At 44.8% G+C, this 15,562-nt stretch overlaps 1 protein-coding gene across 2 annotated transcripts in view; it reads left to right on the top strand.

Annotated features, from left to right (window-relative positions):
* UIMC1 (ubiquitin interaction motif containing 1) overlaps positions 1-4,235 on the top strand; it is a 103,590-nt gene extending 99,355 nt beyond the window's left edge. For both annotated transcript variants that reach the window (XM_019655637.1, XM_019655638.1), the window contains 3 exons: positions 2,045-2,108; positions 3,111-3,153; positions 3,651-4,235. In XM_019655637.1, the coding sequence (XP_019511182.1) occupies positions 2,045-2,108; positions 3,111-3,153; positions 3,651-3,861 (318 nt within the window). In that variant the 3' untranslated portion in view covers positions 3,862-4,235. The remainder of the gene's footprint in view (positions 1-2,044; positions 2,109-3,110; positions 3,154-3,650) is intronic.
* The last annotated feature ends 11,327 nt before the right edge of the window (positions 4,236-15,562 follow it).

Below are 15,562 nucleotides of genomic sequence, written 5' to 3'. Positions count from 1 at the left end.
GGCAGTGTCACTGGCCCTCATATGTGGGATCTGAACCGGGGCCCTCTGGCGTCCCAAGCCAGTTCTTAACCATCGCGCCACTCGGCCGGCCCTCTTCTGTTTATCTTGAAACAAGATTTATACTTCTTAAAATTATTTTTTCTTTTAATTAAAAAATAATATATGCTCATTGGAGAAAATACAGGAAGTTTAAAAACAAGTATGAGGAATTGGGAAATTATCAATCATAATTTATCTACTCAAAGATAACTTTTAGTATTTTGGCCTATTTTCTTCTATGCCTTTTTAATGTAGTGGATATTATACTGTGTGTGTGTGTGTGTGTGTGTGTGTGTGTGTGTGTGTGTACGTAACATTGTAGCATAAACACCTTCCTTGGTTTATTTTTAAACTTTTTTTTTTTTAAGATTTTTTTAATTTTTATTGGGGAATTTGGAGAGGGGAACAGTGTTGGGGAATCAGGGAAGGGGAACAGACAAGTTGCTGTCCTTTTGTTCTTCAGTCTAGTTGTGGAGGACATCGCTTCACTGGTCCATGTTAGTATTATCATTGCGTTCTTTCCAGGTGAGGCAGTCGCTCGCTGGCCATTGGGCGGCTGCTCACAGCAGTTCACAGTAGCTCACGCTGGCTGCCAGCTGCTCACGGTAGCTTATGGTAGCCCACTACAGCAGGGACTGCAGCCTACGCCGACGACTCACAGCAGCCCAGCCCCAGGTTGAGCTGTAGTTCACCATCTTAGCTGTAGAGGGTGCAGCCTTACTGGCTCATGTGGGATTTGAACCAGCGGCCCTGCTGCTTAGAGCTCACACTTCCAAACCAACTCTTAACCACCAAGCCACTCGGCTGGCCCCTAAATTATTTTTTAAAATTACTCTTAATGTTTATATCACAAGTCATTTAACCATTCTTATATTATTAAACATCCAGGTGCTTTCCACTTCTTCTGTATTATAAGACTGTTTAAAACATTAGTCAGTCTCTATACCATTGATTATTTCCTTAGAATAAATTTCCCCTTAGGGCAATGGATGTAAACATTTAAAAATCTCTTGAAACATATTGCCAAATTGCTTTTCAGAAAGGATATCTAGTCATACCCCCAACTGCCAATCTTCGAGACCAACTCTGTTGAACGCTTTGTGTGCCTGGCCTTAGGAAACTGGGGGGTCTAGTCACTGGGAAGATGGATGTGTTTTCTGGGCTTTGTGATTAGATCAGGAAGAGCAAATTTTGGCTTAGAGATAAAAAATAAAACAGTAGCTTCATATTCTAGGCTTACTCACATAGCAATCACTGTATGCTAAGATGGAGAAGCCATTATCTGTCATGACACAAGAAAGGGACCCCCGGGTGGCCTGTTAGCCCAGTTGGTAGAGCACAGTGCTCATAGCTTCAAGGTTGCTGGTTCGATCCCTGCACGGGCCACTGAACTGCACTCTCCACAACTAGATTGAAACAGCTATTTGAGTTGGAGCTGACGGGTCTTGGAAAAACACACTGTTCCCCAATTTAAAAAAATGAAATAATAAATGTGTGTGTGTGTGTATGTGTGTGTGTATGTATATATATATATATATATATATATATATATATATATATATATATATATATATATATATAAGAAAGGGACCCCTGAGTGGGGAGATTTTGAGGTGGTGATTTGGACTTGGGTCTTATAGAGCCCGTTTATTCTTCTGGTATCACTGCCCCTAGGAGTTACCTTGAAACTGTTGTTTTCTATTTTAAATTGCTCCAAGTCTGTCATAGGTCAAAGGCTACTGTTCTTTAATATGATCTTGGTGGAATAATTTGCCTTCATTCTGTTATCGATTCTTGGATAATATTCTTGGCATAAATATGTATCTCTTCATCACAGTTTGCTTTTTTACTTGTTAACCCTCATTTATTAGAATGCAAAAGACTTTCCTAGAGGTGTGCCTCTACACTTCTTTGTCCTGGAGACAGGTGTGATCTGGGCTAAGGAAGTGGTATTTTAGATTATCTGTCAAGAGGTAACCCTCACATCTGTTTATCTCTGTCACAGGAAAAAGGCCACAGGGAAGGCCAACTCCTCAGTCTCTTGGAACACTCTGTGCACAAGACTGCAGGTGAGGACCCCGGACCAGTTTTCTGGGCCTCTGCCTAAGGCCTTTCAGTAAAAAGAACCACTGCCAACTCCCTGTTTGTTGGAGTTAAGTGGATGTACATTTGACCTTGGCGACTCAGTCTAGGTACTCTCTCCCTAAGGAAAATGGGAGATACCCTGTCTTATTCACAGTGCATTTCATTTCAGGCTTCATAAAGCCTGAACTTTAAGGACTGCCTGTTGAACTGGGAAAAACCATTTCTAAATCACAGGGTAATGCCCAAGCCCCAAATACTTTCTAAAGGAACAGGCATGGAAAATCAGACATGCAGATGTTATTGCCTCCTCCTAAGGTTTTGTGCATCATTCATATGTTACATTTAGCTTAGTGTACCAAATATACTCCTGAGGGATTGTAGGAAGTAACTGTCTCTTTGTGCCTGGTATTTAGGGAACAGTAGAGTAGATTGGTTACAAGCATTGCATGGAGTTAGTAATACCAACTTCATAAAGTGTAAGGACTGTGTCTGGTAAAGCTCCAAACATATTCCCTGGCATAAGTAGGCTCTCGATAAATGTTAGCTGCTCTTATTATTGTGGTCATTATTAGTTGCTGTTGTTAAAGCTCACTAGATGCAGATGGAAGAGGAGCTTTTCCTTAAGCCTTTCTGATGACTATAAAAAGGCAGCCTCTCTGAGCCCCATGTCCCCCCACTGCCTCTAGATTAGTAGGTTGTGCATCTCTGCAGGTGATAGGTTTCCCTTGGCAACTCCTTGTTCCTCTAGTCCAGAATGAAGTAGATTTATTCAGAGTTTGTTTATTCAAAAGCATTCACCTCAGTACTTATGCAGCTGAGCCTGTCGGATGGTTAATGCTCACATTCCATTGGTCTGGGGGTTGGGGAACTGAGCTACGTGGATAAACCTGATGAAAAGCAGTGCCCAGAGCATAGGAAACACATGATCAGTGAGAGGTGGTGTGATTACTACTAAGGACATTATTACTTTTTCTCTCCTATCACAGATGCAGATATAAAGACCAAGTCTTCAGAAACAGTGGCTTTCAGGTGAATTGGGGTGTGGCTCTCAGCCATTGGAGTGTGGTTCTCCGCAGCTCTAGAAAAGTGCAGGCGTGGTCGTGGGTTCTGTGTATAATGTGATGTTCAAACTGATGAAGGTAGAAATCAGTGTGGACCTGTGACCTGTCTTTGTAAATCTCTGTCACCCTCATATATCTGAGCTCAGAATTGGATGGCTAGCTCAGTTCACTCATGGTGTTAAAATAAGCAGAGCCAAAGCTGTGTCTTATTCCTCCCTACCTCTCTATCCCCACCCAGCCCTGGTCTTCTGACTTGGATTTCAAGCAGCGTGGGAATTGGGGTCTGAATCCTCATTCTCTCACTGCCCAACTGTGTGGCTTTAGGTATAAAATGTTCCTAATGTCCTCATCTGTGAAAGGGGAATGATAGTACTTATTTGGTTGGATGATCACAAAGATTATATGAATTGATATATGTAAAAGTCCCCGGTACAATGTGTGACGCATTTTTCTCCTTCTCTCTAGGGAACCCTCACCAGGTACAGAAGAAGCAGGCTGCAGCAAAGAGATGCAGAGTTCCCTTGCACATATCGACTTAAATGAGTCTCCCATCAAGTCTTTTGTTTCCATTTCAGAAGCTACAGATTGCTTGGTGGATTTTAAAAAGCAGTTTACTGTCCGGCCAGGCAGCCGGCCACGGACCAAAGCAGGCAGAGGAAGAAGGAGAAAATTCTGAATTTCTAGGGTCTGGAGGTTGACAGAACCATTTAGCAACAGGCGTGGGCCATGTTCCTTAAGCCTCAGTGGCCCCCAGTTCCTTGTTGAGAGTTTGGCCCTGTAGTTTCCACCACCAGCACCCATCCAGCATTCTGGTTTTTATGTTTTCTATGATTTATACAGACAGCTCTGTATAGTATTCTGTTTTATAACAGCCTGTTTGAATTCACTTATGGTTAAAAGAAAATTTAAATATATTTATCTATGTTTGTATGAAATCTTATTTCAGTACGATGGAGATCTTCCTTTTTTCCCTGTTATAGGGTTTTGGGTGGGGATATTTTAATTGTGGAGCCAGTTCTCATGCTCATAAATTACATGTTTCTGAATGAATTTCGTTACTGGTCTTTGATATACTGCTTGTATTCACTGAATGTGTAGTGCACAGTTCCGAACACTGTGTGTTTACCCCATTGACCTTTTCTGACACCATTCTGGAAGGTGCCAGGGCATTGAATCCTTCCTTTTTTGCTGTTCCTACCATTGAGTGACCTGTTACTTCATTTTGCTGCCCCACCCAGAGCATAAGACCTCTGCGGGAAGTATGTCCTGCCATACTTCCCAGGAATTTCTCAGTGAACACTCTGTTATTAGTTCCTATACACTTATTTTTCCTTCCCAGATTAACCATTGGGTATGCCAGGAGTATCTATTCATCTGTTAAAACCGAGATCGGTTGGTTCTCTTGCTGTTAGAGGTCATAGCGGCAATAGGAAATAGGTTCTATTTTAGTACATGAGAAGAGTGCACATTCTCGACCACATTGCCCAGGAGCTTCCAGTGCAGAATGAAGATGTCAGATGGCGGGAGCAGCTCCTGAGGGAGAGGAGCACACAAGGATGTTAAGAAAGCTAGCTTTGGCCCAGACCATTTGAAGATGTAATGAAAGACTATGGGAGGTGGTTGCTGACCAGGAAAGGATCCTGGGACAGACAACAGATAAACTATTTGTACTCTCCTAACTTCTGATTTATCAAATCCAAAGTTACATCACAAGTAATACCTGTTATTTTTTGAGCAACTACTATGGTTTAGGCAATGTATGTACCTTCATTTAATCCTCACAGGTATTAACCTATGAGGTAGGTATTATTCTTTCCAGTTTTCAGATGAGGAAACAAAGGTTGAGAGGAACAAATAAGCCACTTTTTGTCCATGGCAGTGACACCACAGTGCCCCTCCTCTTCAGTCCTAAAGAAAATGCTATATTTTGACTCTTGTATTGATTATTTTCCTGTTTTCCTTCTAATGAAAATTAGCTTATCAGTTATGTCCCATCAGCTTAACTCTCACTAGTCTTCTCATTAAATGGCAATTTATTGGAGGCAGAGCTGTATAAATGGGATAGTATGTTTATCACTGCCTGAAGATAAGAAAAGGGCTGATTCTACATAGTGAATTATTTAGTTCAAAATTGATCAGTCTCCCTAGAACATGGGTCAGTGGCAAATTGTTGAAGGAGGGTGTGGATCAGCAGGACCAGGAACAACAGGTTTATTTGCTAGCTAATGGGGAGTGTGTGTTTGGGGAGGGAACAGCCACCTCCCCAGTGCCCCTCCCTGCACCCCAGTTTTTGGTAAAGGCAGCTTGTTTGTCTTCTCCGCACCCATCCCAAGCCGGTGGTCCTGTAGGAGGGGCATTGCGGAGACAGTGAAGAGACAAAGTCAGTGGAAAGAGGATCACCCTATTCTGACTCTGAACCCTCTGCTGAGACCTAGTTTCCTTGTCCATAAAATGGGAAAAATCTTACAGGTTTCTCAGGATTAAGGTGAGTATAAAGGCATAATGTCTGTCACAGAAGATGAGTAAGTGGCAGCAGTTGTTATTAACGTGATGCCAGTTTTGTATGGCATAAGTAGTGTTAACAGTGAGAGGAGAAGCCAGAGAGAGGTGGGGGGCACAGATGCAGGAGGAAGCAGTTCTCAGAGGAACGAGCCCTGGACTACCTTAGCTCCTTCAGTCTCGAGCCATCGGCAGCAAGCTCCGGCCCTGGGCATTTGAGCTCTCCTAGGGACTCTGGGGTTTTTGTTTGTTTTTTTTGCTTCCGAAAGATGGGAAGCAGCTGTTCTGCTGGTGGTGTTGACTCATGGAGAGCTGGGAAGCTCCATGAACTTCACAAGCGATTGCCATAAACTGGGAAAGAGAAGAGGACTTCTCTGTGTTAGGTACTGTGGTTACTTCCTTTCACCCTTACAATAGCCCTCTAGCAGAGGCCATGCCTGGCCCATTTCCTCTGGGCACTCACCATTCTATGACATACCCCACAGGGTCCTATTGCAACTTTGCCTTAGCACTTGTCTAGGCTTGTGTAGCACAGGCTGGGAGGGCCAGGGAGTTAGGGCCCCTGAAGCATCCCTCAACTAGTGAGAGATGGCAGTTGGAGGATAAATACCCCAGCTTCCTCACCTCTCAGGTGGGTGCATTCTACCTGTCTCCCAGAATTCCTAAGTGGGGTTTGGTTCCCAGCAGCAGCTTGATTATGTATGCTGCTTTGGCTTCCTACTGTACTTCCAACTGCCCTGTCAGTGCTTCCTGGATCAGGGCTGGGTCTAGAGTGAGGGCCCCTCGCTCTTGGGTTCCTGTAAGGGCAGGTTTGGCACTTGCGTGAACCTGACCCTCTTTACATTTTACAGCAGGGCACCTCCCATGATCCCCCTAATCCCGGCCCTAGCCAGGATCGCTTCCCAATTAAACTATTTACACTCAAATTTGACCTGATTTGCGGGGAACCCAACCTAAGCCATATCCTATGGAAAAAATTAGTCTCCGTGTTTTATACATGGAAAACCGAGGCTCAGAGAAGTGAAGAGGTTTGCCTAAGGTCCTCCAGTTGGTAAATGGGATGGGATTTGAATCCAGAGCTAACAGCAGAGTCAGTGCGCTCTGTACTACACTGGCCTAGCTCCTACCGTCCCCTCGAGTCACAAAACTCAATGGAAATGCAGGTTTGGATGGGCTGTTTGTCATCTGTGAGGCCGGGCAGCTTTGACCCTAAGTTGATTTAGTAGATGGGAATTGGGGTGAGGAGAAGGCAGGTAGTAATAGGTGGATGGTCGTACCAGTGGGAAGATGGAAGCATGTATAAACCCAGAGTAGAAAGGCTGCTGGAGCCATATGCATCAGGAAGGCAGGAAGAGGCTGGCTTTCTGTTTCAAAAGCCCTGGACTATTGAGGTTGTGGGCTCTTGGAATTTAACAAAAACTGAGACCTATTGCATGTCAGGTCTAGAAATAGGCCCGGGCCCAGAGCCTCCAAAGATGAGTAAGAGGCATGCTGTGGGAGCCCATGATACAGTGGGGGAAGACAAACAGCATTATTTTTAATAGACTTGTCAAAGCAATGATGGAAGAAAGTCCAAGACACAATGGGATCAATAGGCCACACTCAGCTGGGGTCCAGACCAGGAGGAGTGTACATCAGTGATGAGGGAGGTGTAATTTAAAGGTGAAAGGGATAGAGAGGGCAAAGGGGGAGTCATCTCAGGTCAGCATGAACAAAGATTTAACAGTAAAGCAGCGTGATGGGTACAGGAAAGCTGCAAGGCGCAGCCAAGGGAAAGGCCATGGAGAGATGGGAAGCTTACTGAGGGCTGGTATGCCTTGTTGCTGGGCACTGTCTACTGTGAGAAGCAAACCTGGGAACAGCTCAGAGCGGGGACGGTCTGGCTCCCAGCCCAGCAGTGGCACTCTTGCCATGGACCACCTTTCCTCCAGATGACCGCCTCACCCCATTCCTTAGTTCCTCTGGACAGCTGGTGATTAGCACTAAGGGGCTGTGAGGGAGCCTTGTCAGGGTTTGTCCTTCCTCTTACTGGTCAGTGGCCATCTGGTGTCTCAAGAGAACTGCTGTGCCTCTGCTATAGCTAGGGCTCTCAGCTGCTCAGTCAGGTCCAGGCTGCCTCCTTCCCTCTCCTTGACAACCCTTCCCTGACAACTCGGCCTAGGGTGCTGGGACCTCTGCTCTTGGGGAAATGGACATAGACTCGCAGAAACAGAAGTCAGGGGCATGTCCTCACTCAGGAGACTGCAGACTGGCTGTCAGCATGAATCATATTCAGTTCTATATTCTCTCCCAACTGAACAAAGTTGAGAGAGACTGGAACTCAAGGCTAGGCAGGATGCTATGTTGTGGATGATGGCCACTCTGTGCTCCCCTCCTCTCCCCTGCCATTCAGAGCTGATATGCATGATTGGTACCCAGTGAACTGTGGCAGGGCTCATGTCTGGCGTGTTTCCAGGCCCAGTCACACCACAACTGATAAAAGAACTCCCATCCCTGGTCTCCATCTTGGTGTCACGTGGAGGGCATGTACTATCTGTGGATGATGGTTACTGCTGATGAGGTAGCCTGAAGTTTTAAAGTATCTGCCCACCAGTTACCCTGAGATGAAAATTAGTGCAGTATTTCTAGTCTCCTACCGTGGTGGGTGTCTCAGCCTGTTCAGGCTGCTGTAACAAAGTACCACAGACTGGGCGGCTTATAAACAGGAGAAATGTATTGCTCCCAGTTCTGGAGCCTGGAAAGCTGAGATCAGAGTGCCAACATAGTTGACTGAGGGCCCTGTTCTCGTTGCAGACTTGTGATTGTGTCCTCACGTGGCAGAAAGGGGGCAAGGTCTTCTGGAGCCTCTTTTATGAGGATACTCATCCCATTCATGAGGGCTCTGACCTCATGACCTAAGCACCTCCCAAAAGCCCCACCTCCTAGTACCATCACCTTGGGCATTAGGCTTTCAACATGAATGTTGGGGGGACACAAACATTTAGACCATAGCAGTGAGCACAGTGACGAGCCAAGGTTCTCTGCATTCAAGAAGTCTAGTTCAGGGGAAAACCAACTTGGAGGCCAACAGCTGCCCGGCAGCCTGAGACCCCTTCCCCTTTGATAAGAAGTGAACTGGCATCTTAAGATCCTTAACCATAGAGTTGGGAGGACTATGGGTAGAACTGGGCCCCTTGTTAATCTGTAATCCTGACTTCCTGTTTAGCTCTGTGGTAACTTCTGGGGGTGGGATCATAATAAAGGGATTAGCCATCTTGGAAGGGGGCGGGTCTTTTTGCTTCATGTGGGTGTGGGGTTGGAACTCCATGTAGGAGGTGTGCGTTCTCACACTGCGGTGGTGGTTCTTGTTTTTTTTCTTTTCCCGAATAAACCTTTTCTTTGTGGATTACTTGGAAAGTTATTTTCGCCAGTCAACATTTTGGGGGCTCATCCGGGATCCAGAGAGGAATGGAACTCTGGCAGCTTTCTAACCAGTGAGCAAACCAAGGTGCCTACTGAGCCATTTTGTCGCTCCAGTGCTTTGCTACTCGGCATAGGGGCTGGGGGTGAGTTTCTCTCCTGGATCTGAGCCAACAGGCTTTTGTGTCTGGTGCTCTCCAGGCTTTATTCAGGAATTTGTTTTCAATTTTTTTGTTTGCTCATTTGTTGCTGTGTGTGTGAATGTTTTAAGGCCTACTTCTTTGTACTCGTGGCATGTTAGCATGCTTTCTTCGGAAAGCAGGCTGTCTTTTGAGACAAAAACTGGACTTTGCCTAATGTCCCTTTAGGGATAAGAGGTTATTTCTACTGAAATCGGTCGGTTTAGCCAATGTTAGATTGTGCTGTCTCTGTGAAAAAGTTAACGGAGTGCCACGCAGCTCAGCTGATAATCGAACTCCCTGAGAGTTGGTTATTTGCCTGGAACTGGCTCTAGCCTTCGGTCTGATTCCCAGTGATCAGACTGTTCCAGAGTGAGAATGGAGCAAACTGAAGATTCCCAGTTTGCTTGAGTTGTGAACTGATTTTGGCCCAGTGCCAGCTCAGCCAGTAACTTAGCTCCCTAAGAGTTGGTTATTTGACTGGAACTGGCTTTTATCCTTTGGCCTGGTTCTCAGTGATCAGACTGTTCCAGAGTGAAGTGAGCTGAAGACCTGCAGGTTATTTGAGCTGTAAATTGTTTTGGGCCCAGTGTTTAAAAATGTTATCTCGAATGTCCAAGCCTTCTAAAACTCCCTCCTCCAGGGACACCGGCCGAGTACATGTTCACAACCCACGGAGAATTTTCATGCATGTATTTAACTAAATGGGCAGATCTGACTAAGAGTCATTTTAGAAATCAGTGGCCACTGTGGGGAACTTTTGAGACTTCCAAACTTGAATTTCTTAAAACTAAATTGGATAGTAACAGTGTTGTAACTAAGAGGAATGGAATGCATAGAGTGGTATATTGAGGCTGCCAAACAGGACTGCAAATCTGAAGTTGTCGTTTTACAAAATAGAGTCTCAAAGTTAATGAAAACTGATAAAAATGTTAAAAGAGACAGAATGGCGTCTGAAACCGCGTGCTCTTTGCCTACAACACTGCCTTGCCCTTCCCCCACTGTTTCTTTGATGCCTCCTCCACCTCTGACGCCATCTTGCCCTTCTTTGTCGCTTTCCCCATATTCCACTCAAATGCCAGCAACACCTCCTTTTGAATCTCCTCTCTCTTCTTCCTCAGAACTTATCAGTACTTTTCCATTTAAGATTAAACCCTTGGGAGATCCTAATAAACCCCACATTTTTTACATCCCCTGGACAAAAGCTGAGTTATGAGCCATTGTAAAGGAATTTCCTGTAGTAACTGAGGATTCGAATAAGTTTGCTAAGGAATTTGATATTACTATTCAAGCATATCAGCCTGGGTTTGTTTTGGTTTTTTTTTTAAGATTTTTATTGGGGAATTGGGGGGATGGGAACAGTGCTGGGGAATTGGGGGAAGGGGAACAGACAAGTTGCTGTCCTTTTGTTCTTTAGTCTAGTTGTGGAGGACATTGCTTCACTGGCCCAAGTTGACACCATCATTGCGCTCTTCCCGGGTGAGGCAGATCAGTCGCCGGCTTCTGGACGGCCGCTCACTGCGGCTGCTAGCGGCTCACGCTGGCTGCTGGCTACACACAGTAGCCCATGGCAACCCACTGCCACAGGGACTGCAGCCTAAGCCGCCGTCGCCGGCGACTCACAGCAGCCCAGCTCCAGGTTGAGCTGTTGTTCAGCGTCTTAGATGTAGAGGGCAGTGTCACTGGCCCTCATATGTGGGATCCAAACCAGGGAACTCTGGCGTCCCAAGCCAGTTCTTAACCATCGCGCCACTTGGCCGGCCCCCAGCCTGGGTTTTCTGATTTGTACCAGCTGATCCATATGTTGGTTGGTGAAGGCCAAGCTAGACATTGGATGAGGATTGCCAGATGGGAACATCCTGAAAGAGATTTAGAAAAGCAAACCTCCAATTATTGGGAGGAAGCCAGGGAACTTGCTCGAAAGCTGCTTTGAGCAAATTCCCAAGGCTTTTCCAAGGTCTATCAATTGGAGCAAAATTCACACCTGCTCACAAAGTTCTGACGAATCTGTCCATGACTATTATAATAATAGGTTTCAGGTGGCATTTAAGGAAAACTGGTCTTCCTTCAGTTATTGACTCTACACGTGTTACTTTTAATTCCTTATTTTTCAATAGGCTAAATAAAAACCTTTCTGTCCTGGTTAGGAGATCCAGGTTGGGATGGGGAACTATGCCTACCCTAGAATTGGTAAATTTAGCTAATGAACTTGCCAGCACCCTAGATGAGCCACCTAAAAGCGAGGTCGCCAAGACATCTGCTTTTCAGCTGTGGCAAACAAGAGGCCCTGTGGGGAACCAGAGAACTCCAACTTATTGCCATTACTGCAAGGAGCAAGGACATTGGAAAAGGGATTGCCATAAGTTGAAGTGCACAAGATGCTCTCTGCCTACTAACCAGTCTTTTCCAGGCCTTTAAATTCCCAGTGACGGGGCTCCAATGAATTACAGGGGTTTTTTCCAGTTCTTCCCCTTAATCATCTTGGAGGAACTTCTCTTCAAATAGGGGAGGAAACTATTTCTGTTCTTATTGACACCAGTGCTACACTCTCGGTGCTCAACCCCACTGTTATAAACCAGTCCCTGCTCAGAGTAATAAGACATTTCACATAGTGGGGATTTCAAATAAACCTCAATCGGTTCACGTATCCGAACCTATTTCCTTTTGTTTACGTCCCTTAACAGATGAACATTGTTTTCTCCTTAGTTCTTTTGCCCCTACCCATTTATTAGGCAGAGACTTCTTAGAAGAGTATCATGCTGGAATATCCTCTTCTCGAAAAGGAGAAATAATGTTAGAGTTTGATGGTAACTGTCAAAATCACCAATCAGGTGAATTACATTACCTTACAGCATCTTTTGTTTGTGCTCTCTCTGATAGTAAAGTAACTGAATCTGAGAGTACTGATCAATGGTCCCTATTGGACCAACTACCATCTTTTTTTAAAAAAAAAGATTTTATTGGGGATTGGGCGAGGGGAACAGTGTTGGGGAATCGGGGAAGGGGAACAGACAAGTTGCTGTCCTTTTGTTCTTCAGTCTAGTTGTGGAGGACATCGCTTCACTGGCCCATGTTGGTATTATCATCGCGCTCTTCCTGGCTGAGGCAGATCGGTCACAGGCCTCTGGACGGCTGCTCACGGAGGCTCTTGGCAGCTCACACCGGCTGCCAGCTGCTCACGCTGGCTGCTGGCCACACATGGTAGCTTATGGCAACCCACTGCAGCAGGGGCTGCAGCCTATGCCGTCGCCTGTGACTCATAGCAGCCCAGCTCTAGGTCGAGCTGTTGTTCACCATCTTAGCTGGCTCCAACTACCATCTTTTTTTGTGGGTAAAATCTTCTACTGATATTGGTAGAATTCACCGTACACCTCCTATCAAGGTTCAAATTGATCCTTCAAAGCCTCTGCCTAGAATTAATATCCTATAAGTAAGGAGGCCATCCAGGTATAAAGCCCATAATAGAAGATTACATAACTCAGGGTCTTATTATTCCTTGCACTAGTCCTTGTAATGCTCCTATTCTACCTGTGAGAAAGCCAAAGGGATGAGGCTGGAGGTTTGTCCAGGACCTCCGGGCAATAAACCACATTGTTATCCCTCAACATCCTGTCGTTCCTGACCCCCATATGCTGCTAGCATCTATCCCAACTGGAAGCAAATTCTTACAGTAATTGATTTATGCAGTGCATTCTTTTGCATCCCAGTTGATGAAGCTAGCCAATACTTTTTTGCTTTCACTTGGAAAGGAAAGCAGTTTACCTGGACAGTAATGCCTCAGGGATTTACTGACAGTCCTTATTTTTCACAGATCCTGAAGACTGATTTGGATGATACGGTTTTCCCTAAAGGTTCCACTTTGTTACAGTATGTGGATGACTTACTTCTTTGCTCTTCTTCTCAGGATGATAGCATCCATTTGCTGACACTCTTGGCCTTAAAGGGACATAAGGTCTCTAAAGAGAAACAACAATTTTCCCAAGCTTAGGTTTGGTACTTGGGACATCTGATATCGGAACAAGGTCTACGCCTGGACTCAGACAGGCTCCATCGTGTCCTAAGTTTCCTGAGGCCCAAGACTAAGCATCAATGCGAGGGTTTCTTGGGCTAGTTGGCTATTGCCGAAATTGGATTTCAAATCTTTCTCTTATGGCAAAACCTCTGTATGTCCTATTAAAGAATGACAGTCCTGACCCAATTTTATGGGAAGAGCGGGGTGACATGGTCTTCAAGGCTTTGAAGGAGAGTTTAATAAACCCACTTTCTCTTGGGCATCCTAACTACCAGATTCCCTTCTTTTTTGTGTGTGCATGAAAAAGAAGGACATGCCCTTGGGGTGCTTGCTCAAAAATATGTGGATCATTATAAACCCTTAGGATATTATAGCCAACAACTGGACCCAGTGGCTCAGGGATACCCTCCTTGCCTCAGAGCCGTTGCTGCCACTGCCCTTCTGGTTAAGAAAAGATTGTTGTGGGATCCCCTCTAACCGTTTTTGTGCCTCAGGCAGTAGAAGTTCTAAATTCTCATCACACCCTGCATCTTTTGGTCATCCGTCTTCCTATGAAATCCTTCTGTTAACTGCTTCCCACGTAACCCTTTCACATTGTAATAACCTTAATCCAGCTACTTTTCTCCCTTCTGAGACTGAGGAAGCTCCTCATGACTGCCTGACATTAACAGATCACCTCCTGACTCCTTGTGACGATTTGCAGAAAACTCCTCTGGGTAAAGCTGATTTCTCATGGTTTACAGATGGTTCATACTTAAAAGACAAAAATGGTGAGTACTGTGCTGGTTATGCTGTTGTAACTCCTGAAATCATCAAGGTAACAAGCACCTTTACCTCTGGCCGCTTCAGCACAGCAGGGTGAATTATATGCCCTCACCCGAGCTTGCATTTTAGGAAAGCTGTCAACATTTATACTGACAGCAGATATGCCTTTGGGGTAGCCCATGACTTTGGAATGCTTTGGAAACAATGTGGTTTCCTTACCTCCAATGGAGATCAAATTAAGAATGGTCCATATGTACAGAAATTATTGGATGCTACTTTTACCTGATGTCTTAGCCATTATTAAGATTCCAGGGCATTCTAAACTTGTCTCCCTGGCGGCCAAAGGAAATCAACTGGTTGATATTTCTGCTAAAAATGCCACCTTTAAAGGCATCAGCAACAGTCAAGCTTCTGTCATGGTCCAGAGAGAAGCTTCTCCAGTTGATAATTTAGAAAAACTGGCCAGAGAAGCCCAACAATCAGCTCCTGAAGAAGAAAAATGTGACTGGACATCCAACAATTGTTGGTTTAATAAGGAAAAGAGGCTCTGACTCAGACCAAATAACAAGCCAATCCTACCAGAAATTCTAAAATTCCCACTTTTAACCACTGTACATGCATTGAACCATTGGTCAACTGATTAAATTGGTAGCCTTCATGCATCTATATTGGTGGGGAAATATTAATAAGGCTGCGAAAAGTGCCTACCTCAGATGTCCCACCTGTCCAAAGTATAACTCAGGGAAGCCTATTCACACTGTCCCTGGACATTTTAAATTGCCAGATGGACTATTTGAGGTCTGGCAACTAGACTTTATACAGTTTTCCCCGTCTCATGGATACAAGTATGTTTTAGTCGTGATATGTATGTTTATTCACTGGACTGAAGCTTTCCCTTGCAGACAGGCTAATGCACCAGCAGTGCCTAAAGTGCTGTTAGAGAAGAGTATTCCTGCTTGGGGAACTCCTCTTGAACTCCACAGCGATTGAGGAACCCATTTCACTGGTCAGGTGCTAAAGCAAGTCTGTGCTGTTTGGCCAATCCTACAACATTTTTGTTGTGCTTACAACCCTCAGTTTTCAGGATTGGTTGAATGCACTAATGGTATTATTAAGATCCAATTGGCAAAATTTACAGAAACTCTTCAAATATCTTGGCAAAAAGCATTGTCATTAGTCCTTTTAAATCTCAGATCTAGTCCTTTTGGGACTCATAAGCCTTCAACTTTTGAGATAATTACAGGACGCCCTATGCATTTGGCCCCTGCCTCTCTCGATCCACGGTTGGTAAAAGGAGACATACTTCAGTATTGTAAAGATTTAATTCATTCTATCAACAATAATCATGCTTTAATCCAACGATCATTTCACCATGCACCCCAGGGAAATTAAAAATTAAAAATTCATACTCTACAATCTGGAGATTTTGTTTATTGGAAGAGACACCTCAAAAAAGATTCCCTCTAGCCATGCTGGAAGGGCCCTTATCAGTTACTGTTGACTAACCCCTGTGCTGCTAAACT

This window comes from Hipposideros armiger, unplaced genomic scaffold, assembly GCF_001890085.2.
Source record: "Hipposideros armiger isolate ML-2016 unplaced genomic scaffold, ASM189008v1 scaffold_242, whole genome shotgun sequence".
Classification (NCBI taxonomy): Eukaryota; Metazoa; Chordata; class Mammalia; order Chiroptera; family Hipposideridae; genus Hipposideros; species Hipposideros armiger.
The sequence above is the reverse complement of the archived record's forward strand: the minus strand, read 5'-3'. Positions and strand labels throughout refer to the sequence as shown.